Source organism: Lagopus muta, chromosome 4 (genome assembly GCF_023343835.1).
Source record: "Lagopus muta isolate bLagMut1 chromosome 4, bLagMut1 primary, whole genome shotgun sequence".
In the NCBI taxonomy this organism is placed as follows: domain Eukaryota; kingdom Metazoa; phylum Chordata; class Aves; order Galliformes; family Phasianidae; genus Lagopus; species Lagopus muta.
The window spans coordinates 13,925,516-13,951,269 of record NC_064436.1 but is presented as its reverse complement, the minus strand read 5'-3'; the positions used below and the strand labels follow the sequence as shown (position 1 = coordinate 13,951,269).

The 25,754-nt window shown below is 38.8% G+C and overlaps 1 protein-coding gene across 10 annotated transcripts in view; it reads left to right on the top strand.

Annotated features, from left to right (window-relative positions):
- Positions 1-25,754, top strand: part of SH3D19 (SH3 domain containing 19) — a 94,210-nt gene that overhangs the window by 38,731 nt on the left and 29,725 nt on the right. For 8 of the 10 annotated variants that reach the window (XM_048941528.1, XM_048941523.1, XM_048941527.1 and 5 more), the window contains 5 exons: positions 14,792-14,832; positions 21,787-21,829; positions 23,045-23,192; positions 23,432-23,630; positions 24,553-25,551. In XM_048941528.1, the coding sequence (XP_048797485.1) occupies positions 14,792-14,832; positions 21,787-21,829; positions 23,045-23,192; positions 23,432-23,630; positions 24,553-25,551 (1,430 nt within the window). Of the gene's footprint in view, positions 1-14,791; positions 14,833-17,352; positions 20,936-21,786; positions 21,830-23,044; positions 23,193-23,431; positions 23,631-24,552; positions 25,552-25,754 lie in introns of those variants that run through there. The other 2 variants (XM_048941522.1, XM_048941530.1) reach the window with 2 other exon arrangements.

The window sequence follows — 25,754 nt, the reverse complement described above, 5'->3', positions numbered from 1 at the left end:
TATGTCTTCATTATATTCTTTTACCTTTTTTGGTGATTAGCAGCAGTCCTGTTGTATAGGAGAGGCTGAGTGATGTGAGAAGGATCTGTTGTCAGAAAATGGCCTCCTGTGCCACTCAGCATTGATTTTTATTTAGATTTTTCCTATATATTGGCACATTAATATGACCAAAATGAATGTTCCTTTAATCAAGTTAATACCTATTGCTATGTTAAATCTTATCTAGAGACATTTAATTTTGTGCCCTAATATTAACCATCCTTCAATTATTAAATTTCTGACAGTATTAAAAATGTGTCAATTCTGCAATAACAATCTGTAATTATTATTTCGTGATTACTGTCAGGTCATGCACTGTTGTAGCACAGGTCAATTAAGTCAAAAGTAGTAAGCCCTTCAGTCTTAGGTCTCTAAAAGTTTTCACGCTGCAAATTACACAGTAATAACAGAATAGAAGAATTCAGGCATCCACGTGTTTCTAGTTAATCCTAACATGAATAAATCGCAGAAGGAACTGGATTAACAATGCTGTGCTGTTTTTTTTCCTTTGGAATAAGGACTACAGATCACAAAATTCACAAAATGCTGAAACGCTCTTGTGATATAACTCATGGTAGTTGCTTTCACCTTGGAGATGAGAGAACGAAGTTAATTGAAGAACGCAGCAGCTTGTTGGCAGATGTACTAGTGTATCAATCACTCATAGTGAAGAGATTTTGATTTTTAAATCTAGGAGACTACTGTGAAAATTTGTCTCCTAAATGTGAAAGAAGCTGGGTAGGGGAGCTATGTGAAAGAAGGGGATGGACTCTAGAGAAGGGTCTGTGGTGATAGAACAAGGGGAAATAGTTTCAAGCTCAAAGAGGGTGGATTTAGGTTAGGTATAAGGAAAAAGAAATTTTAGAGTGGGGGGGTAGTGAGACACTGGAACAGGTTGCCTAGGAATGTGGTGGATGCCCCATCCTTGGAGACTTTCAAGGCCAGGGTGGATCAGGCTTTGGCAACTTGATCTAGCTGTGTTGTACCGGTGCATAGCAGGGTAGTTGGACTACATGACTTTCAGAGGTCCCAGCTAACTCTAAGGATTTTATGATTCTATGAAATAGTTTTTTCCTGAAATAGATTGTAGGTTTTATTGGCATGTAATGTACCTGCTGATTGTTTGTAATTTACTTAAGTTCTTTTATTGCTGAATCCCTTCATTCGGTTGAATAAATTTGGTTTTCCCCTCTCCTCCCCATATTAAATATATCAAGCCAACAATACAGTCAACTTCTGCTCCTTTATAAAGGAGCAGTACTTGAAGTAGCTGATGAAAAGGGGCTACAGTTTGTTTTGGTGAGCTTCTGGTAAACCAAGCTGTCATTTCTATGTGTGGTGTTTTGTATCTTACTTTGGCTTTAGGTTTTTGTGTAGTAGAATTCCATTAGCGAAGGCTTCTCTGTATTTATCTTGTCCACCTCTGCTAGGTAATGTAGATCTTAGTAAACTGTGCTTAATAGGATACAGTCACAGCACATTTGTAATATTTAAGAAAGTGTTTTCTCAGATCATGTGTCACATCTCATCAGAAAGACACCTTTTAATTAGGATCTCGTGCCTTTAACAGAGTGTGAGGTGAGTCTTAAGGACACAGTGTAGTCAAATGCTATTCAGTGTTCACTTAAATTGATATATTTACACAAACTGATAGGCCTTAGAGGTTTTGAGAGAACTGAAAACAATGTGGCTGTTTGTGTTGTAACCAAACCATTTCAACAATCTGCAGTCAGTCGCTTAATAGTTCAAGCTTTGCATGTCTAACGAGGGATGTGAGAGTCTTCTCTTCTACTCTACGAATCTTGCTCGCTCTGAGCCCTGTGGGCATGGGTTTCTAGTTTGAAGCCTTTGACAAATTACGCATCTGTGTTTAATGAATTGCTTTGTCGTCAGGAATAATTTCCTTACTAATTTTGCAGGTGATAGAACAGATTTCGCTTATTTTAGGTAAATTTAATTTCAGGCCACTGTATTAGGATATACTGTTATAATGTTAGGTATGACTCCTGTTTCTTGTTTTGTCTTAGAAGGGTACTGTGCAGAGACTTCCAGTGCTACTGCAGCTTCTGTGCTTAAAAATAACAATTGTGGAGATGTTAGTTGGAAGGTACTTCAGGAGGTCATGTAGTCCTGCTCTCACTCATAGTGGGAAGATGCTAACTGTAGATCTAGTGATGTCTTTCTAGCCAAGTCCTGAAAACATTCTAGGAGGGGAATTTGGGCCTGGTGGTCCAGCTGATTTTCAGTCCACTTACAGCCTGCTTGTCTCATGCATATTAACTGGATTTTGAAATGATAATTCTGTGAGAGTCAGTGTCAAATGAACCAGTCTAAAGCTGGTTCTTCAATTCAAATGTTGGGCGACTTAATATCTGGACTTACTCCCGTAAGTGTGCTGATATCTAACAAGTACCACTTGTATAATCCCCTGGCAATCATTGCATTATATAGTCAGTGCAGCTATTAAGCTAAAAAAGTATGTTAGGCTTTCGTCTGAAGAATAGGAGTGTTAGAGGTTCTAAGGCAGATATGGAGCTTGAGACTTCAAACCTTGCTGACAATCCATCTGGAAGAGAAGGATGTGTCACGTGTATGTGACAAAGTGAGGGTGAAAACCTTCAGTACGGTGCAGAGTTGGGTTCAGAAGAATGAGCAAATGTTAGAGTTGACACTTGTTTTAATGTTGCTTTCTTACAATGTATAATTAGCTTTTCAGTTTTTTTAAGGCTAAACTGTAGCTGTTGACTGTTTAGTCTAAGATATTTCTAGGGTGTGGAGAAAAGTAAGTTCCTATCTGTGTACACTCCCAATAAGTCAGAGATTGATGTAATAAGTTCTTCGGCAGAAATCTCATCTCCTTCCCAAGCCCTGAGGGTGCAGTTTAACAATTGCCTTGAGCTGAGCTGAGCCTGCGCTGCTTAGAAAGTCGGTCTTGTTTCCTCCTTTGGGCAGTTATCAGTGCTCATATGGTTAGTTGGAGCAGAAGGCTGATCTCCAAGGAGAAAAAGAGCTGCGTCTCAATTTCACAGATGAAGTGGATTCAGTAGAGGGAGGCAGAGTGATTTCTTGGAAGTTGCACAATATATCAAAGGCAGAGCTGGAAGCAGGGGCTTGATATCGTGACTTTTGTTGTTGGCATCTGAGAAGTAGGATCATGTGATTCAGGTCTTTTTTTCCTTTTGAGTCCTGAATTTTGTTAAGACACTTGGGGTGTGGTGTAATCCTACTGGTTAAATATGGTTTTCAACTAGCGTAACTTGAGACTGGAATCTGCTTATGTGTTTATCTTTTGTTTTATCATGTTGTTTTTTCTGGTGATCAGCACATGCTGTGTATGTCAGAGATGTGCCTCCCTGGAGCCGAATAAGCTGCAGCAGTTTTGTGCAGTGCGTTTCTTTGATAGCTTCTTTTCCTCAGTAAATTATTATATTTAGTTTGCTCTTCGCCATGTTAATTTTTCTTGCTCAGTTTTTACTTACCTCTAAGTGAGAAATAAAAAGTCATAGGTAGAGAGGAGTAATTAATGGCAGATGGGTTCAACTTACTTGTTTGCAATTAATGATCCTGTGGGTGTCTAGAGCTGATGGCCACAGATGTTTGTTTTGAAGTCACTATTTCTTTGCTGTCGCATTGGGGATTTTTGGCAATTAATCTCACTGATAGCAGTAAAGAGTTATTGTGAGTTGAGCATCCTGGTCGGGAGTCCAGACTCCTTACTCCTGAACAGAGAAGAGGGATTTGTTTTAATAAAAGAGCATTCTGTTCTTTGTTTCTGCGAAGGGAATTTTGAAGGACTTTGATGCCCTGAACAATTCCTTCTGTTGTCTGGGCCACCCTCCAGTGCAGATGCTAATTCATAGTGGAAAATAATGCTGAGAATTAGGTGGCTGTTGAAGAAAGAAAATGATTAGCTCTTTCTCACTGAAAGAATTTCAGTGCTCCTTTGGGAGTCCTGTATACACAAGCAAGCTTTGCTGTCTCGTCACCTATCTAAGAAGATAGCATTAAAAGGTACCAAGAACTGTCCGGACACAAGGCTGCACTCCTTGGGAATGACAATGATTGCCCAGAATGTAAACAACCATGGTAGACATCAGTTTTAGAAAGGTGGTTTCAGGAAGCACACAATTGTACGTGATTATTCACTGACAGTTCTTTCCTTTGAAAGATCGTTTTGAGACTATTTCACTTATATATTTTATTCCCTATAAAACAGCAATAACTCTCTTTGAAATACCTGGATGGTTTTGTCTTTTAAACCTGCAGAAAATAAGCTCTGGAGTGGATGGAGGCTGTGGGATGAACTGGAACTCTCTGCTTTTAAGTAATATGTGATGGCCAAATTCATCAGGCATGGTTTTAATTCTCCTTCATTATTATTGTTCTGAAGACATTGCAATGACAGCATATGAAATTCATCTGATTGATGGGCAAAGGGGCTGCAAGAGAATTCTTTCTAGAAGTATTTGTATTAGTCTCAAATACTAATTCCTCTAGAAGGAGGAGGAACTGTGAAGGGGAGTCTATGAGATACATCTTAGGGCTGAAGCGGCAGACTTAGCTCCTTGTAAACATTCATCTCAGAAGTAGTGGCTTGGGGTCTTCCTGAAAGAAACTTGTGCTGGAGCTGACGCCTGAACTTCATTTCCCTAAAGATTTGTGTAGGTTTCTGGCTGGGTTCAGGTCAGTATCTACATTTTTCTTCACCTCTGGAATTTGAGTGGGAGAGTTTGGTTTGCAGTTATATTGTGCTGGTTTCCACGGCCTCTTTCTCTAATGTGCACAAGAAGGAAGAGATTATTTTTTTTCTTTTCAAGTACTGCTTCCTTACTTTATTTTACTTCTTTGTTCTCTGCAGATCATTTTAGTGTGGGTAATTGGTTAGTTCAAGTAGCATCTGGTCTTCTCAGGTTGAATGTTGAACTGATTGATCAAGTATTCTTGAAAAGCATGTTACCTTTGCATGCTGACTGTATCACAGGGGAGAAATACTCTCTGGGGCCTGTCATTTTGATAGCTTCTCCTATCTTAATGTATCTGATGCGTGCTGTGCAGATTGTACAGTTGTGTGTTAGTCTATGGTCCTGTCTTTTGTAAGACATTACATATCTGATTTTTATACAGAATTTCTCTTTTCTGAGGTATTCTGCTCACAACAAGTGTTACAATTTGAATTTAGTCCCTGTTTGCTATGGGATTTGTCCTACTTTTGGTCAACTGCAACAAAGCTCACCAGACCTAGTACTACCCCTTACTGTGTATGGAGATGAGCTGCTTTTGCGTGTATTTCCAACTGCCTGGGCTTTAGGAAACGAGCTAAGGTTCAGCAGTGCAGAAAGCCATGCTGCTTGTTCCATTGGACACCCATGTGGTGACAGGTAGGTCCTTGCTAGAGAGGACTGAAATTAGACCACACAACCCTATCTGTGGAAAGTATTTGTACAAGTAAGGTGTATGAGTATGTAGTTGCATTTTAACTGCGGTAGTATTGTTAAAATAGGTTTGTCAGCTATTCTGGATATAAAGAATGTTCCCAGTCTCATAAGGCTTGAGGCAGAAGTTGATTTCTAGTTCGAGAGAATTCAAATGTAATCATAATACTCCAACCAGAAATAACGTTTACTGTTGAATCTCTCTTCTGATCCACAGTGTATTACCTAGTTCCAGCAAAAAAAGTACATGAATGATCTCATGTCTTTGTAAACAATGTTATGCTTGGAATAAATGCTTTGTAGGAAGAAAGAACTTTGGTTTTTTTCCTGTTACAGTTCTTTTATCTCACATAACCTGAAATTCTACTTCCCAATCCCTTCGCACACTGACATCTGGTATTAATACAGTACTGGCTCAACCAATTCTGATAACGTTTTGTGATTGGACCAGTTGAGGAAGCCTCCCTCCTGTCCCAGGAATACAGCTCCTTTTTAGCAACTGTTGCAATGATGATTGTGTTGTTTTAGTGGCTTTTTTCTAGGCCTGCTTATAGCATATAGTACTGCTGATAGATGTAGGCTGAGCATTTTAGAAGGAAGAGCAGTGTTGTGGGACGAGGGCAGTAGTGACAGCTACAGGGGAGGCTTTCCTGTCACACTGCTGCTGTATGGGACACAAAACTTGGTGTAGTGCAGCCCAACCAGTCGTCTTTGTTCTGAGGCTTGATAAAGAAATGAGTTCTGTTAAATAAGTATTTTACCATACAAATAGGCCTCAATGCTTTCTGTTAATAATAGCATCTTTTTTTTCTATCTAGGACAGATCTGCAGTGATGCCAGAATTCTTTGTATTTCCTTCAATTACTGTTCCCGTGTTTGTTTTTATTTTCTTATTTTTAGATGATGTCTCAGTATTTGAATAGCCAAAATTTGCTCCTAACTATGGTAACTGCCTTGCTGCAGGTGCTAAACAAGCATTTACATCTGTGATACAGCTGTAACTGAATGATGACAGGGAAAAAAAAGTTGTTCTTGGAGCAGCTTAAAAAAAAAATCGCCACAATTATTTTCACATTACATATCAAGATTTTTTCAATCTTAAAAACATAAACAATGCCAGATAGATCTCCTAATTGAAAGAGATGAACTAGTTGAAACAAATGGCATATATCAGAAATGCTTTTAGCATCCACGGTGTTGTGTGGCAGGAAGTGCTAGAGCTTGACCTTGTGTTGCATGCAAAAAATTTCTCTGACTCCCTTTAACTTGGCGCCTGCTATTTTTGTAGCAGCATGTGCACCTTGCGTTCTCTGTCATGTGGTATAAGAGGCTGAGCTCTCATGCCCTGTAGAACCAAAAAGTATCTTGTGTTGTAAGGGACCCCAAGGATCGTTGAGTCCAACTCTTAGAGCTTTGCTTCTTGAAAAAATTGAAATACAACTGCTCTGGCTTAACCTAGCTTGTGTTAGACAGGCAGTCTTAAGGAAAAGGTCACTAATATTTCTAGAGGCCCAGAGACATGTTACAAAGAGAGAGGGAGAGATGGTTGTTGGGCATTGCTGAGAGCAGAGGTTAGAGATATTACCTGCTGTGTTAACCTGATGCAGGGCTTTGAAGTTGCTCTGGAGAATTAAAAACAAAAAAATTGTAAGCCTGTCTTTATAAAGATTTGAGATCAAGGATCACAGATTGAATGGTTGTTAGGAGATGAGGGTAATCCCAGTGGTAGATGTTTTGTCTGTCAATTCAGTTGTCTGAATAAGCTGAATCTGATACTTTGTGGATCTTCAATTTCCTCTGCTTAATAGTGATGGCATACGGTGCATTGATCGAAGTGCACGTGAAAGAGCTGTGTGTTTTGGGGATTCTTAAAGGCCAGGGCACTGGTATCTGTGGCTGTGAAATGCTCTGGCAAGGTGTTTTTTAATGTTGCTGCTCCAGAAAGGACCAGTTTCATCTGGTCTACGTGGTGTTTGCTTGTGAAGCTAAATTTAGTTGAGTGGGAAGAGGTGAGGAATAGTGATTATTACTTTCAAGCTACAGCTATCCATTAGAGGCTGCACTATTGACTACTTTGCCATGTTATTTGAGGTCTGTGATATTATAAGACAAATGGGGCGTGTGACTGAGGGTGGAAGAAGTTCCTCTTGTCCCACAGCATGTTTGCATGCTAACCTGCTCCAAGATGAGTTCTGTTTTGCTGGGAAGTGCCCTTATTGTTAAAGGCCCGCCGCTCTGTTGCTGAGGTACAGATCTTGGATGATCCTACAGCAACTTCAGTGCTGTTGCCCGCTCATGATTTTGTGGTGTGTTTGGGGTAGATGTAGGGGTGATTTTAAGTTTTGGTAGTTGTTGCATCTGTTTCTCCCTTGGGAAAGAATTTGAGAATCTAAAGACTTTTTCCTTAACTTGTGCTGGCAAAGATGAGCTTTGTAGATGAATAAAAAGCACTGTAGCTTACGATCGTCTTTAAACTTAGCGAAAGGCATTGTACATCTACAAGTGTATGAGTGTGTGGTTTATTAATACGTGGTGCAAATTTCTGAGCAATCCATTTTTTCGTTTTGTAACCAAAGCCATGACAGTATTTGCAATACAGAAGAAAATGAGCGTTTCAGTGCTTTTGGAGGCAGGCAGGGGAAAAGCATACAGGTGTTTATGCTGGTTGCTTGACTGAGCTGTGTGCACTGCGCTTTCTGGAAAGACAGGTCTGGTGGAGGGTGGGGTTGGGACATATTTGATTTCTAATTTCTGTGCACTGCGCGTTCTGTCAAGGCCAATGTTACAAGTTCATGGAGCTTATGTATTGTAGGGTGTAACTGGGTGAGGCAGCAGTTCACTGGAACAAGATGTGATTATGCATATACATGAACATTGTTTTATGTTTATGATGCTTTAATATGGGAGGATTGGAAATGAGTGATTCCATGTATTCTGAGATTATTTTTAAAAACTATTAATTTTATTTACCTAATAGCTGGCCAATTTGAAGCAACTACAAGTCTTTATACTGATGATCCTGTAAAATACTTAATCTTTTTTAGCTGCTAGTTTACATTTACAGTGTGTTAGGGTTAATGTTGTGTTTTTTGCTTGTTTTGGTCTTCAGTTAACAGACTTCAGTATCTTTCATACATGTGTATTGACATATCTATTTTACAGATGCTATGTCTTTCCACAACAAATATCCTTATTCTCAATATATGCCTAGAGTTAAAACAGTGGGGAAATTGCTTTTGTTTCCTTACTCAATTAAGCTCAAGCAAATATCATGCTGCAAATTTTGTTCAGATAGTCTAAAAAAAAAAAAATGGGGGAATTAGGCTAAAGGAGTGTGACAGCCCTATGTGTCAAAGGGCTTGGCGTTTTCTGACATAATTAGAAAATCTCAGGAGTGCTCAATTCCTTTTTGAAACTGAGGTCATGCTGTCATTGTGCTTCTCATAATCCCATTCCTGTGGCTGCAGTTGAACTTATACATTTCAGATGCTTCTCAGATATCTGGCTTTTATGTTGCAGAATTGGAACTATGTGCTGCTAATCTCCAATTAGCTAGAATACAGATACTATCTTAACTGCTGAGTGTAGAAATGGTAGTGTCTCTTGGAAGCAAGACGCAATTTTAAATCTCACAGAGGCCAGAAGATTCCCCTGGGATTCCTTCCTTGGAAGATGCGTGTTAGTTGAAGCAAACAGACCTATATTTTGCCAACTGATTTTGAACAGGAAGGAGATCGAGCCAAAACAAGCAACACTTAAGCCTTGCTCCCTTGGTTTGATTGCAGCTCTAGAGCATGTGCAGTCCATATGCTTGCAAATATCTGGATGTTTGTCTTTGGATCCCTCACCTGTAGCTCATTCCCTCTCTGGGCTGCACTGCTGAGCTTTCATTCTTTCACTCAGTGTCCTTTCATTCCTATCACTCTCCTCAGAAGTTATGTTCTGTTTCTATTCCTAGGATTCCCAGCTTTACTGTTTTCTGAAGGCCAGCAGAAGTGACTGCTTTGGGTGATTCCTCATTGCTGCCCCATTCTTTTTAATTTGTTGATCTGGTTTGTTATATAAACGCTGTAGATGCTACTTTGTTGTAAAGCAAATTATTGCCCATTTTTGTTAGTAATCATTATAAGTGCTTCTACTCACATGATGACATTTAAATATCACTTTTCTCCCCTTCATGGAACTTGAAGTTTAAAAAAAACCTTCCTACTATAATTATATGCTCTATGAAGTGCACAGAAAATCTACTATCTGTACTTTATAATAGCTGAAGAGCTGTAAAGACACTTTGAGTGCTGTGGAGACAGATCAACAGGTGTTCTGTGCCTTTGTGCTGCTCATCCTTGATTAAAACAGGTTTTATTAATCCACGTCAATGTATCCATGTCAATATCCAAGATTCTGGATCTCAGTAAGCCAGCAGGTTGTATTTTTATATAGAGAGAGGTATGAGGCAAACAGGATTATCTGTGGGGGCTACTGAAGACTTTGATTTACTGACTGAAATACTAGCCCAAGTAACTGAGTCCAAGAGCTGTTCTTGAGAAGCAAGCTTTATTTTGCGTTGTTTAATTGTAGTAGTAGGGCACTGTCATCTCAGTTCAAATGCAGAAACTACCTAGATTTTATGGCAAAAAATTTACTTGTGGAAAAAGCTGCAGTTTACAGCTTAATTGTCCTCTCAGATAGAGGCATTCTTCCTTTTAGTTTTTCCACTGTATCTCTTTAGCCTAAATACAATGCTGGTTGGGCCCGAATATTTGTCACTGGGACAATTAAAATATATTGCATTTAATTTACTGTACTGTATGACAGTGGCTTTTCATGTTTAAATTTATAGGTGCTTTCAACTGCTAAAAATACTAATACTTAGTGCCAAGGGTAAATTGTCACTATAACATATACGATATAGTTTCCATGAAGACATACTTGCAGGTATATCACAACAGTGACTAAAATGTGTTGATAGATAGCCCAGAGGAGAATCTTCATTCTCCTGGGTCAAACTTCACTAAGTGGGACCTTGTATTCTTGTAATAGGCATTTCATTGGGAAGTGAGGTCTGTAAGGAGGCTGAAGATGGATGGAGACTGAGAATAATGTGATTCGTGCTCTGAGCATTTGTCTTTCTGTGATGGGCATGTTCATACAGTCATCTTCAAGGCAAGATGCAATGCAGCCTAGGTTGCTGTCAGAAGAAAAACATAGTGAAAAGAGGAATTCTGCCTAGCATGTTCTTAGCTGTGGATCAGGAAAGTATTAATTTGGGATAAACATGAATCAGGTGGTTCAGATTCGTAAAAACAAAATAGATGTGCTTTGGCTTCAAGATGAAAGCTGGACATGGGAAACTGAAAGCTGTTGCAACCTGGAGACAGGAGTTTTTTTGCAAGGCTTGGTGGGTGAAATGTTTGCATTTGCTGCCGTGATCTGCTTTGACGTCCTGCCAGTGTTCGACCACAAAATTGGAGGTTCAGTTGCTGAAATGCCATCCCCAAGTGTGACAGTGGTGAGCACATGAATATTTAGAAAGTAGCTGAAGAAGCAGCTAGAGAACATTTCTGAAAGGATTTCCTTATGCTGATGAATGTGAGCTGTTCTAATTAGCTGAGCAGCTGGATTTCAGCTGCTTCTTAGCTATCTTTGCTTGTCCAGACAGTGGGAAGTCACAGTTGCTGCATTCGTTTAGCAATGCAGCCATAGACATCTGCAGCATAATGATGAGGATTGAATTGTCACTGGACTTAATTACTGCTTCAGGATTGCTTGCTTTTGGGCTCAGACTCTGGAGAGAGGTGAAGTTGTACCAGGGTGAATATTATTTCTAAGATGTTTATTATTAGAATATTATTTCTAAATGCTCGATAATGCAGACATGCTTGATTTGTTAGGTGACTGGATCTTTATCAGCCTTTGTACTCACAGGGCTATGACAATACCCCATTACTCAGCAGAAAAGGTATGGATGTGTTTGCATGTTAAGGTGCCTGGCTGCCCCTTGTGATGCTGGCTTGAGATATTTGACTACCTTCAGCTAGCAAGTACAGCAGCTTGATGGATCCCCTCTGAACCAACTGAGGTAGTTCGCATAGGTGCACAGGGATGGCAAGTTCCCTGTTTTGAGGGGCTGGCTAGGGAAGCTCAACAGAACTGCTGCCTTAGTTGGGAACTGAACAAACTCTGTGCATTAAATTGTCTGTCAGCGAGATCTAGGACAAATCCATACATGTTGGAAGAAGTGTTGTGGTTGTCTTCTCTTGCCTGGTTAATTAGTGTGCAAAAAGTATGAGAGTTTGCATCTCTACTTGCTCCATATTATTTACAGCTGGGGTGGTGTTTAAACTAATGTTTATCAGTCTCAAATGCTGTGAAAGTGCCCAAATCTTGCTGTCCATTCATTCTTCTGCCAGCCCTTTGAGTTACGAGTTCTACCTATGCATGCTGTGGGGACAGTGTGGGTGCTGCTGCCCCCCAACGGGCTGGCTGATGTCATGCCTTCCTCCCAGTGCTTCTGACATAACTGTCTGGAGACTCATGATGGAACCAGGATCAGAGATCCCATGCAGGCTGAACTCATCCTTGCTTTATTTTTCCTTGATGTATGTATTTGTGGGGTTTCTGTGTGTGCTCTGGTTCACTGCTCTCTGTTACAGACTGGAGGAGGAGGTGGGGAAAGAGGCAGGGTCTCCATTAATTAGAATCATCACTGTTACAGCTCCTACACATCAAATAGGAGAACTGAATTCAATTTGGTATTGCTAATTATTTGGATCCCTTGAGAGAAAATGTGTTCATTACCTGTAGAGCAGAGGAGGATGTTATCAACCTTATCACTCCTCATTCTGCAGGATGGGGCAGGAGACTAGAAATTGTTGTTTCTGGAATAGGGCAGGGTTGCCTTAGCATTGAGTGGGGGCATGATCACAGTTTGCCCTAACAACAGCATCTTTCTTAAATTACTGTTGTTCAATACATAGTGAAGTTATGGAACTTTCAGTCCCCTTATAGGATTTCATGGCAAATACTAATAATCTAAATTCATTCCTATTTCTTTGTTTTTAGAAGGCTTAAATAATTTTAAGTTACATGTGAATCAAACTCTCCTGAGTGTAGGAAACAGTCCTTTGCCAAAGGAGAGGAAGGGTTTTGATGATAAATTGTTAATAGAAAGAGGAAAAGAAAAATTATCTGATAATAGCTTTCTTTGTCTGTGAGTTAATAAATTTTCTAACAGAATCATGTTATTCTGGGTTCTAAATTACATGGAGAGTTGCGTACTTGAACTGCTTGGCTGATGATATATTCATATTTCAGCTCCACTGGGTTGGTTTAATGAAAGGTTTTGCTTCTTTGTTCTTTGCACTGTGATTATAAGTTATTTTCTATATGTTTTTTTGGTTAGTATGTTGCTAAGAGAATGTGGACTTGTGCATATATGACGACTGCTATTGTTTTGAGCCACAAGTGCCTGCTCTCATCTCAATGTGCTTCTCAGGTTCTGAGACAAATTGAAACAATTCAAGGTGCTCTTGCCAACTGAAGAAAGAACTTAACCTGCTCCATTTGGGTCTTACTAATACTTAGGTATTCATACATTATACATGATCTAATTTCCAGCTTTAAACGTTACAGACATGTTGAATTCCGAGTATAGAAAGTATTTGCTCCTCCAAAAGATTTAAGATTCATAGTAGCAGACTTCAGTCTCTTTCCTGCCCGATATTAAATATAATAAAAATAAAGCCCTAAATATTGCAGTTATTCCTAGCAATGAAGACAGAAGAACAGTGCTGCAAAAATAGACATAGAAAAGAAAGAGTTGAGTTAAAAGGAAGAAAAAAAAATGATAGAGTTACATCAGGGAAGAACATGCAACTAAAATGTTTCTTGAAGATGAGCTGTATCATGGAGCATTTTGAAAGAGAAGATCCCTTTACTGCTAAGAATGTATGGTAGAATGATTGATGGAAATGTATTCTAATGCTGCATTGATAGGGACTAAGCTACTCTTGAGCTGTTACTGAAAGCAGACAGATCAACCTTGCTTTTATCTTAGGTGAGCCAAACTATTTCAAAAGACAGTTTGGTCAGAGCAATGTCTGTTCCTAGTCTTTGGAAGGAGGACATTTTTCACACTTGTTCTTTGCATGTGCCTTTTTCTTCTCTTCTCCAAATCCCCTATTCCCACTGATGTAGCTGCAGTCTTCAGCAGTTGCATTGGAAGTGTGTGTGGAGCCAAAGCAAGCACTGACAGTCTGAGTGTGGCACGCTTGCTCCGAGTCTGGAGAGAGCACTGCAAAGTGCTCCTGCCTTCTCTGTAACTTTCCTGCTGGTGCGGCCACTGATGAAGGCTGTAGGGGTGGTGGTTCTGGAGAAGGCTTGATTCAGGTGGTATGTCTTTGGTAATTAATGTCTTAGGCTGAATCTGATACAGTTGTTTTGCAGCCTTTAGAAAGGGCTGAGTATTCTATTGATGGTGTTTCTCCGAGTGTTCTTAACCCATTGTGTTGCAAGAAATAGGCTTTTTCTGAAGTAGTTTTGTTGTTGCTTTTTTTAAAAAACTCCTCTGTAGCTTTTTACGTGTGGCACGTTAATTAATATCATGTTTGTCAAGTTAGCAGCACTTCCTGGAATAATAATCTCAAGTAACTTTTGCGAAGTTACTAAAGGCTGTTAGATCTCTTAACTAAGTAAGAGCTTCAGGAGAGAATTGTAAGAAGCCTTAGTCTTGCCAAGAAAGCAGATGAGCTGGCAAAAGAAAACATTTTTCTGTCCTTGTGTGTCAACAACTCTTTGGTCGTGTTGTATTTCTGTCTAACCCCACCCACCAAGTTATTACTGAAAAATGCAACCTCATCTGAAAGTGGAGATCAGATATTAACTAACCGTTCAAAATATTTAGCAGAGGAGTCATAGGTGTTTGCTTGGCTGTTTAAGTTTTATTTATTTATGGGGATGTTAAGTCATTAAATGCTAATAATCTGAGAATATACACACCCACATGGGCTCTTTTCCAGGTGTCACAGTCAAATGAGTCAGAATATGAACTTCAGTACAGAATCAAGAGAACAAATGTCTTTTCAAAAATTGTTTACTATCTTTGAGGAGTCTTTAAGCTAAGCTGTAACCTGGTTAGCATTGGAATGTGTAGGGTATGGTTGTTTTTCTGCATGGGGGTTTGAATGTGTTTCTTTAAGGTAGCTGGGCATGAATTTGGCAAGCCCTGTGTAGTGTATAGGAATCCTCTACACAGTGCTGCTTAGCTGTTCTCTTTGAGATGCTAACCACTGAGTAATCATTTATTTTTTTTCTTTATTAAGCCAAGGACCCTTGTCATCCATAAGAGCAGCAATCAAGAGATGTAAGTCTGTTTTTCTTTCTTCTTGACAGTTATTGCTTTTTAAAATTGCTTCATCGTCATTTTCAATAACTGGATTAACTTTGTAAAATTAAGTTGAACTGTCAAAGTTAACTTTGGAAAGGAAGTTGCTAACAGCCTTTGGGGGTGGGGAGAGTGGACTGTAATTACTTTTTTTTTGCCTTTGTATTACTCCCTCTTTTTGCTTTGCTGATGATCTGTTCTTTTTTGCCAGTTACTAACGTTTTCTTATTTGAGCACCAGAGCATTTGTGCACTGTGGTGATCCATCTCTGAAGACCTTGGGTTACGTATGCTCAATTCTTGGGCATGTGACAAATGAGAAGCTTGTTTCATTTCAGGAGAAATCCTCAGCACTGTTTGCTATATTGGGTACAGGATTAGATGCATGCATGTTATTTATTTCTGAAAGCAAAAAATTGTTTCTAAATCTTGAATGAAAGGGCAATTTCTTTTTCCCTATTTTTTTTAATGTGTCTTTCCCTGCTTTTGATATTTCCAGACAGAATTTCTTCAGCTGTGTTCTCTGAAGTATTTTATACTGTTCCTTTTTTTCCACTTCACATTTGTATTTCATTTCTGTCCATGATTTCCATTTCACAGTGAAGAAACAGTGGGGAAAAATACATTAGTGTATGTGCTACTGATCTGTTTCTTCTGAATCTATTACTTGGGGGCTCATTAGAATGGATTGGATTGGAGGCAGTGAAAGGAGATCATGAATGCTTCATTTAGGGCAAGTCTCCATGATGCTGTAGTTAAAATGCAGCGCTTTATCTGTGCTATTGCTGCCATAAATAGAAAGCTGAAAAACAGAGCAACAGATCACAGAAGGCCTTTTGTCACCGAGTCAGGAGTTGATAGAGACTTTATAAGCTCCAGATCTCTTCTAGCTGGTAAATGGTCTGAAAGACCATTAAGCAGTTGGAAAGTACAGTTTGGAAAATGCAGTAGCAAGTGATGCCTCATTTTGAGGCGCAATCAATTAAAAACTACGTCTAGTCAAGAAGCTGTGAATCCATATATGTAACGTTGTATTTTAATATATCTAACGATAGTAATATGTGAATGACCATAAAATCTAAATAACATGTGAATCTCCATGCATGATAGAAAAAAATCTCCATGCATGTTTTAAGGCGTTGCACGTGAAACCTTGGTTTTATGTGTGCCACTAACCATACTATGGATGGATCTAAATGAAAAATAGGACCTGTCTAATTCCTAACTCTGCTTGCCATTTATGTGGAAAAGTTGAAATATTGTCTGGAAAAAGAGTTCTCTCTAACAGTGTTGGAGATCTATTGTTATTCCTTAATCACAGCTTCTGTGGTCTGCTTATCTCTCATTTTCAAGAAACATGGTACGTATCTGCAGGGTATCAGTCTTCCAATTTGTGTACAGTACTTAAGCTCACTTACCTGTCTTACTGGTAAGTCTCTTCCCATCTTGTGGCCGAAGAAGGAGAGGACTTATTTTCCTTTTTGGCTGTGCTGACTGTAATGCTGAGTGGAAAGGTGGTGTCAGTTTGTTTCAACTGCTTGGTAGATCAAGCAATCGTTTGAAGAAATCAAACATGTAATTGTGAGATGTGCTCAGGAGTCACTTTTGAACTCTTCAGAATTTGCCTCTGATTTTTAATGACAGTCTCTGCCAAGAGCATACCAGTACAGACACCTCCCACTGAAATTAATGGAACTATTTCCTCGGACACTTGAGACAGGAACATGCCAAAAAAAGTAAAAAGAAGCTAAGTGCTGCTATGATGAGACAAAGGGCAATGGTGTTTTTGCATACCACTCCACTCTTCCAGAACAGGCTGGCAGAAACAAGCCTGCTGCCGTAAAATGTTGGAAAAACCTACAAGCTTGTCCCATTTTCATTCTGTCCTAAGCAAATATGTGGCTGATTGAAGGATGTGTAACAGCTTGTACACACTTTGCGGCTATGTCTTCCCATTTGGCAGTTTTGCAGTTATTTTTGGCTGTGTATTTGGTTTGTTTTTCGTTTTTGTTTTGTCGTGCTTCAGGGCTTTCTGGGTTCTTTTGGCTCCTACTTTTTCCCAACAGGATCAATTCCGTGACCTCATTCTCTCCCCATCTGCACAAACATTTGGGCTGGCATAATGTAGGGAATGGTGCAGAGGCAGGAACACAGCCCAAGGGAAGGTGTGGGAAGGAATGAAGTGTCTTCATTAAATTCTACTATCAAATTTGAGTGAAACTGCAGTCATGCTCTACAGGTGTAGCTATAAAAGTTTTTGTTCAGTCACACTGTCAGCCTCTCTGGTGCCCAGCAGTTTGCTCAGCTGTGATAAGGTATGTGACCTGGTGGTTTTTTTCCAGGTCAGACAGTGAAGTTACACAAAGAAGAGCAGGAAACAGAGACTGCTGCTGGGGGTGGCGCACTCGTACCCCTCCTGCTGCCTGAGGTCTGAGCCCAAAGTGTGAGTAGGATCAGGGAGATGAAATGAACAAAAGCTGTACAGAAAGAAATGAGGGTTTTTTTTTTTTTTTAATATTTGATGTTCTGAGCTCACTCACTGTGGGGTCTTACTAGTGCTATTGTTGTTTCAACAGGGGGGACCAAAGTTAGTCTTTGGAAGGGGACTTGGGCTGCCCTTTTTCTTGTAGCTGCATTCAAGTATTAATTCAGCCTGGCACTGATGTTGAACAACTTGATGTTTCCTGAGGTGCCTGGAAACAGAAATAGAAGAAAAGGAGCAAGACCTCCCCCTTGTGTCAAGAATTGTACTTCAGCTGTTTCAGAGATGAATGAAGATGTCTCATTAGTTTGAAGCTCCACTTTTTATGAATAGTGTAATAATATCTTTGATTAAATAAATTTTTTCTGCTCATTTTAGTTTTCCCTGAAGAAAGCATTTCTGCAGCTGTGTAACACCCTCAGTACTGCAAAAACCACAGATGTGTCCTCTTACCTGGAATCAGCCTGACAGCTCTTCAGCTGTATTAAATAGTAGTTAAAGCAAGGAATGTTTGCTCACAATTGTGGCTCTCTCTGAGATACCGTGATGAATAACCTTTGTCCACCCAGGCAGCTGAGAAGGATAACTTCTCAGTCTAATAGTCTATATATTTCCTATTATCCATGGTAGAAAATTCTAGCCTGCTGTTGGGAAAGCATTGAAAGAAACTGTATTTTTAAATAGTAACACACTTGTTATAGAAAGTACTATTATTATTTTAAAGCCCATTGATAATACTAATTGGAATTAACTGAAATAGTTGATAGGAAGGATCATGTTTACTCATAGCTGCTGGAAGGAACAATAGATATAAATCATCAGAAAAATTTCAAGTTTAATTTCTCACAAGGTTTGGGGAATTTGAGGTTATGATTCTAATCTTCAATAGAAGATGAAACTTGCTTTTAAAGCAGTCTGCACTGACAAAACTGTTCAGTATTTCATATAGTTTACTAATGGAAATGCACAGATGTGATTATTGTAGCGTTTCTACTGTGCAAGCACTCAGCACACAGCAGGAGGGAATCTGAGCAGATCCCTGAATGAACTTTAGATTGCCTAAAAAAGTTGCCTGGAAGACTGTAAATTCTAGTTCAGGTCTCTTCAAAAGATTCAGAAATGCATGTCAAACTGCTGTTGTCGCCAGCTCATCTGTATCACTGCAATAGAGATGAGTTTGTGGTATAAAGATTGTTAGAAAGTTTATTTTTACAGGCATCTTGAGCTCAAAGTTGAAATTGCCTCCTGTCCCATTATCTGTAGGTGTTTCAGATGTAAGTGAAATACCAAATTAGCTTGAAAAAATATAACCCGGCGTAGAAACTGTAGTTGAAAAACGTAACTGCGCAGCAAAAACAGGATCCTTTACCACTCACTGCACGTAACAAAAATAATGGGCTCAAGCCACTAAATACTGCTTATAAGAAATATGTACCAAGAATGAATCTGTAGGTCACTCATCCATTTTCTGTTTAGAGAATTACTATTAATCCTTGACCTGGTAACAGATTAAACATATTTGGATGTCTCACTGACATCAGCAGGAATACATACTTGTATTTCTAGTGGCGGTGTTATGGGTTGGTTTGATGTTCTTTCTCTCAAGACCAGTAGAATTATAAGAAGGAAAGGTGGAAGGAAAGGTTTGCAAACTGGATTTTCCTTTCCTACCCTTCTTTAACCATTTCAGTTACCTTTTATTTAGAAATCACTAAATGTGTGATGTGGATATATTGACACTTATCATCTTCATAATTTCTTACTGTGAGAGTAGAGGGATTTGTGCAAAATCAGCACTGAAATTCTTTTTTATTGACTCTCCTGATGATGAAAATGTTTTTTTTTTTTTTTTTCTTTTTTAAGCTTAAAGATGTTATAAGTTGAAACCTGGAGAAAAATGAATAGCCTGCTTTTTCAAACCAATTCACAAATGGAGTGAAAAATAGGCTGTGAAAGGACCACACGGCCAGAAAAATGGTTGTTTTTTTTGTTGTTGTTGTTTTTAAATGAAGTATGTGCTATGTTTTAAAAATTCATGTCTTCTCTCATGCACTTTTTAATTTAAAGTCACTTTTGACAGTGAAGGAATAAAAGCTGTGCTGGTCCACAGACAAGAATTATTTAGAAAGTTTATGTTTTTCTTCAGCATTTGTGGAACTCCAAGGAACACTCGAAAGCAGAGGATGCAATAGTTTGTGCCTCTGCTCTAATATGAATTTCAGAGTTTCCAAAACAAAAGATGCTCTGAAAGTGTGGTTGTAACAAAAACAGGAAAGCAAAAAGAGGGAAACAAGTGGTGGAAGGAGGAAAGAATTTTGTCCAAGTCCTTAAAAAATAAATGTTTTTATTAGCTATTTATATTGATGAAAGGAGCTTGACTCCAGAAGTGCCTGGGAGATTTTGTTTCAAACAAAGAATGGGCACTTATGAAAGTAGATAAAATGTTTCTGCTGATGTTATTTTTATGTGAATATTTTTAGTGTGTTGCTTTTAAGTGAACTTGTTTATTTGATATTTGGAGCTGGATGGATTATGTAGTTGTCTATGCCTCGCTATAGTTTTGTAGCTTCTGTTTAGGAAAGAACTGTTTTAGATTTTTCTTATGTGTTGTAATAACTGTAATAAATAGAAGTACATTTATAGTTTCGTGGGAAAACATAGTATCTACTGTTTATCTAGGAATAAAAAAAGAACTGAGGAAATTGGCAGGTTTATTGGCTTAGTTTTGCATCCCTCAGTAATTAGTTTTAATTTCTCATTACCATTTCAATTTGGATTTACCCAAAGCAGTTGTATTGAATACATTTACGAAATTAACACTTAGATTCTCGTTGCAAGAGTAAACTTGGAAGAGGTTGGTTTGATTGTTTTGGGTTTTTTTTCATATTTTTTTTTGGTTGTTTGTTTCCTTGAATGTGTGAATAATGTGATTGCAGCGCTAAGATCTATGAAGAAGGAAGTGAAGGTGATATTTTGTCTGTGTAGGGGATTTCTATGTGTGTTAGCCAAACTATATTTACAGAACTGGATTAGAAGATGGGCTGTTACTCCTGAAACTTTGAGGTGTGCTTCTTGCCTGGGCCAGTATGCCTGATCATATCTCTTTGTTAGGTGGGACTGTGAAATGAGGGATCCCATTTTCTTGGCATCTGGATCAACTCTTCAACGTAACCATTTTAGAAAGAAAACAGCACAGACACCAACCATGTTTTCAAACTAAATAAAGCATTCAAAGAAATTATGTTTTCCTTCCCTTCATCACACTTTGAGCAATACAGTGAATTTTTCCATACCCAGCTGTGTTCCTTATGGTTAATTATGGCAGAGAGACCTCTGACCACCCATTGTTAAAATCAGCATGGAAGTAGAGATCCAGTCTGTTTTTAGTTTTTTTTAAAGATGCTATACTGTAAATAGACGTAAAAAATCATCTTTTTAAATCTGTGGCACGTCTTCTTGAGTTACTAACCCATTTAATCATATTTTCTGGTTCTGGAGCCTTGGTTTGTTCTCTTTCACCTCCTCTTCCTTTTCTGTAACCCCTTCTTTTTTTCCTCTAGCACTCATGAATAGTGCACATCAAAAATGCCCCATGGAAGCGGTATGTCTGACACAACACTGTGCAATGCTCGAATCAAGTATGCTTTACTGATTTCAGATATCAGCTATGCCTCTGTGATGGCACAGAAACAGCACAATCATGGTCTTTCACGCAATAAGATTCTACCACTTCCTAAATTATCTTTGCTATGCAAAAATTTGTCCCTCGAATAATCTCCTTTTTTCATTGAAGGCATCCAAGTGAGAACATGATGTGGCCATTGGGAAGATTATTTGAGTAAAAATGTGGCAAAAAAAAAAAGACAACTTTAAAACATAATGATTTTTGAAGTGTTGCAAATTATTAATACACGAATGATTAAACTTATGAGAGATATCTAATTTGGGAACATAGCTTTTTTTTTTTTTTTACATAAAGTAGGGTGAAATATCTTAAGTTTCTTGCATTAGTAGTTTTTCCTTCTAGAGAAGAAGGAAAGACATCTTCAGAAAGTTTGGAAATGAGCCATCAAAACCAAAATCAGACTTAATTAACACTTCAAAGAAAAGTTACAGCTCTGGGGTCACTATGATACAGAAGACAGGAATGTTTTGAGAAAGAAGGAAATGGGCAGGACCATCTCTTTTGATGGTATCTTGGACATAGAATGACTTAAAGTGATTTGAATGTGCACCCTAAATCTTTAAAAAAAAGTTTTCCCTCGTATTTTATACTAATAATTAAAAAAAAATCCTTGGTGTCTCCTGGAGTCTGGGATTTATGATCACATGCTATGTATGCTCTCTGTTTCCTTTATGGTGGATGGTAGGGGCTATGCTCTTGTCCTCAACTATGTGCTGTGATGGTGTGTTTTAACTTTCTCCAAACTTTTGTTTCTTTTACTTCAATAGCTTCTCGGACTTCTAGCCACAGTGAGCAGCAGAGGGATAGAAGGTATGATGCACTTAATTATATTGCAATTGGATGTTACTTTACAACTTGTTAGATTGTATCACAGCATTACTTTTTATGCGTTTCTCTAGTTGTTTTGGTGGGGTTTTTTTGTTTATTTTTTTGTTTGTTTTTGTTTTGTTTCTCGTTATCTTTCATATGTTTAATTTTAATTTAAACTAAAATGCTGTGATGCTTAAACAGAGGATGGACTAAGAGTTGCTGTTTCTGCTTAAGCATTGTATGTCTTCAAAAAAAGCCAATGCAACCAGACAGCAAACCTGTATGGAACTGCTTTAATTTCCTGACATCTATTTATGAGGTCACAATGAAAATAGGCACACTGTCACATGTTCTGGTTTCTCCAAAGGTATGAGAGAGGAGATCACTAACCTGAATAGCCTTTCTATCAAATCTGCTATTACTTCAGGTGTGAAGGGACTGCATTCCTCCCTGTGTATTTTAGTTATGTTTTAGTGTTTAGGTTTCTGATGTTCTTCTGTTAGCGCACAGAAGCTTCTGTAGCAGATACTTCATCTATTCACAAAGCTCACTTTCCAAAATGAATTCAGCGCAGGGCTCTAGATTAATCAGCAGTGGTTGGGGGCTGTGTTTGGAAAACACCATGCTGCCACTGCAGTTTATCCTCTAAAGCAGTTGTTACAGCAATGAAACATTGGAAGTACCTCTGGGTCCCTGTCATACTAGATGCTGTAAGCAAAGAAGCCCTGTCCCAGAGGGCTTGTGAGGCATGCTTTGCCCTTCCTTTAGTACTGTGGGGGGTTTCCCCAGAAGTCTTGAGGGTAAACAAGCTTATAAGTAGTCAGCCAGGAGTAGTTTTAACTATCCCATTGTTTTCACATAGCAGCAGACTAAGGGCAAATGCATGATTAGTTCTCATTATCCTTTGAAGACTAAGTCTTCTTCCATCTAATTGAGTTACATTTGTATTTGGATGCTTTTTTAGCATGTAAATTATTTCACTGAAGCCAATAAACCTACTTTTTGGCTTAGGCATTTAATTAGGCGTTCTGAATGGAAGCCTAAGTGCTTATTAGAAAGGTCGGGTAATTTGCTTTGCAGTCATGGAAAGAGACTTTGGTTAAATAAGACCTGAGCTGTTTTGATTTTTGATGCTGAGGAAACATTGATCTTTTATATTTAAAGTAACTATTTTGAGATGTTTTAGGTAATTATTCCCTTTTGCTTTACCTCGAGGCGTCCTGAAATTACAATAGTTGCTGCTGAACCCCTGCGGCCATCCTCCTGGTTTCCAGGTGCAAGTCCTGTTGCTCCTCAAGGATTAGGATTCTCTTCTGCTTCACGTCATGCTCAGTGGAGGACAAATGAGCTTATTCCAGCTGAGGTGAGCATGGATTTACATGAACTGTGTTAGGTAAATAAAGGTCTAAAAAAAAAAAAAAAATACAGAAACTGTTCTATCACTAAGAATTTTACTTGTTTATGTTTTCATGACATTGAATAAAAAACTATGACAGTGTTGTTTTCCTCTGCATGTTAATTTAGTATTTTTAAATAAATACACGGTTTAAAATAAAAGATCAAATTTAGACGTGCATTAATGTTTCTGTCTTTCTCTTGTAGCTTCCTCCATCTTATGAGCAGGTGATAAAGGAAATAAATCAAGTGCAAGTGAATACAACAAATAATAATGCTGCTGCTCCTAGGCATACCACTTCTTCTGCAACACAAACTGACTTTCCACAGGAATTAATCAGCCGTTTGCCAGGAAGTAATGAAAAGAGTAGTGTGCCTACACACGGGGAATCTACCAACTATCCAGGTGAGATTTTTTGACTTCCCATTGATGGAAATCCTAGCCAGTTTCCTGAAGATGTTCTTTATTACTCATCTCAAGCTGTGCTAGGAAAGGTTCGATTTGGATGCTAGGAAAAAATTATTCTCCGCAAGGGTTGTGATGCTTTGGAATGGGCTGCGCAGGGAAGTGGTAGAGTCACCATCTTTTGAGGAGTTCAGGAAACATGTAGGTGTGGCACTGAGGGACATGGTATCGTTGGCATAGAGTAGAACTGATGATTAGCTCAGATGATTTTAGATGTGTTTTTCAGTGTTAATGATTCTAAGATTCTGTCATCTGTGTAACTGTTACCATGAATGACAGTTAAATTTCTGTGAATGGTTGATGCTGTAAATTGCTGCAAAACTGCTCTTTTCTGAAGAATCACTGCACTCACAGACTACATTTAAAACTTTCTCGGTAATGAAGATGAGTAAAATTGTGTGTCTTTGACTTAGTAATAAAAATATTCACTGTTTTGCTCAATTCAGCCCTATTGGCTGTTAGTTTTATGCCAGTAGAGCTCCCATGTCCAGTCAGAATAACAGCAGTGCTACATTAAAACCAGAAAGTAACTGACTGAATGTGTGTAACTCCCTCTGCTGAGGGAATTACTGTACTGTTCCTTGGCCAAGATGTTACTTCTATGCCCTTCCTGCTTGTGAGCTAACAAGTAATTTCTGAATTCATAACATATAGATACCATGCATTTCAGCAACCATCAGTTTCTTCCTGAATTTTACATATTTTTTCTATTTTTTTAGAAAGAGAACTGCAGTTTCACAAGGAGCTCTTGAACACACTTATGAGCCAAAACTATTGTTTCACGTTCTTATTGTCAATAAAAAAAAGTAATATAAATACCGTGTTCTCTAATAGGTAACTGAAACCTTTTCTTTTCTGTTAGTAGGGCCAGGTCTCCTGAAACCTCCTAGGCCTTCTGCACCTCTCTTGAACAGATCTTCAGAAAATGAGACTTCCTTATTAGTTTATGAAAATTCTGAAGATCAGAGGCACCAAGAAAATCCCAATGCTGTGATATGTCCTGTGCCAAAGCCAAGATCAAGAAGCAATCTCAGACCTGTGGTCAAAAATACTCAAAGTCAGATAGGAGACAATGGAGAAGAAGTGAACCAGTCTGACACGAAGAGGCAGCAACTTTCAGTTCAGCAGTCGTCTGTCTTAGATGATAGCTTACTAGACAATCACTTGACAGTGGACAGCATGAGTACAGGCAAGAGCCAAAGTAGTATTGTTTCAAGGATCAAAGTTTTTGAAACCCAAGGAGCTGATGATACCTCAGGATTATTAAAGAAACCAGAAATTGCCCCTCGTACATTCACCACAAGACCTGTACCTGCAAAGAAGCCAGCAGTTGCTCCAAAGCCAGGGGTAGACAGGGTTTCGGGAGAGTGGGATGCATGGACAGAAAGCAAACCAATACCTTCTTCCAGAGAATTGCAGCTTCAACCTGAAGCAGTTGGGAGTAGTGTTGTAACCAAACCTGAACTGCCAAAGAAACCAAAACCTGGCCTTGAAAAAAGTAGCAGTAGCGATTTTCTTGATGCAAAGAGTGGCTCAGTTGCAGAGAACAGCCATGAACAAAGAAAGTTTCCTGTTCCCGCTCCAAGGCCTCTTATTCCTAAGAAGTCACATTCTGCAGAAAATCCTGCCCTTTCTTTGGTCCCTCTAAAACCTATCTCTGCTCCACCACGGACTTCTGTATCTGACCAGGACAAGGTTTTCAAGTCTGTGGGGGAATTGTCACCCACAGAGAACTCCTCAGCACCTGCTTCACAAAGTAAGCTAGATCTGGGAGGAGATCTGATCAGTTTTGATGATGATATTTTGCCCCTAAGTCCACCTTGTGCGGTTAAAGACAGCATCAGTTGTGAAGCAGCAGCAGGTAAGATGCTGTTTTTTAAAACTGTCACTTGGGTTTCTGTTTGCAGGTTGCATGATGCTGTGTGAATTATGCCTGCCTATTCTTCCTGTCTTGACAGAGTTTATGTGTGTATGAAATTCTTTGTTTTCTATTATGTCAAGATCACTACGAAATTACTTGGGTTTTGGGACTCGGGAGGTTTCTAGCCTGCATAAATCTCAGAG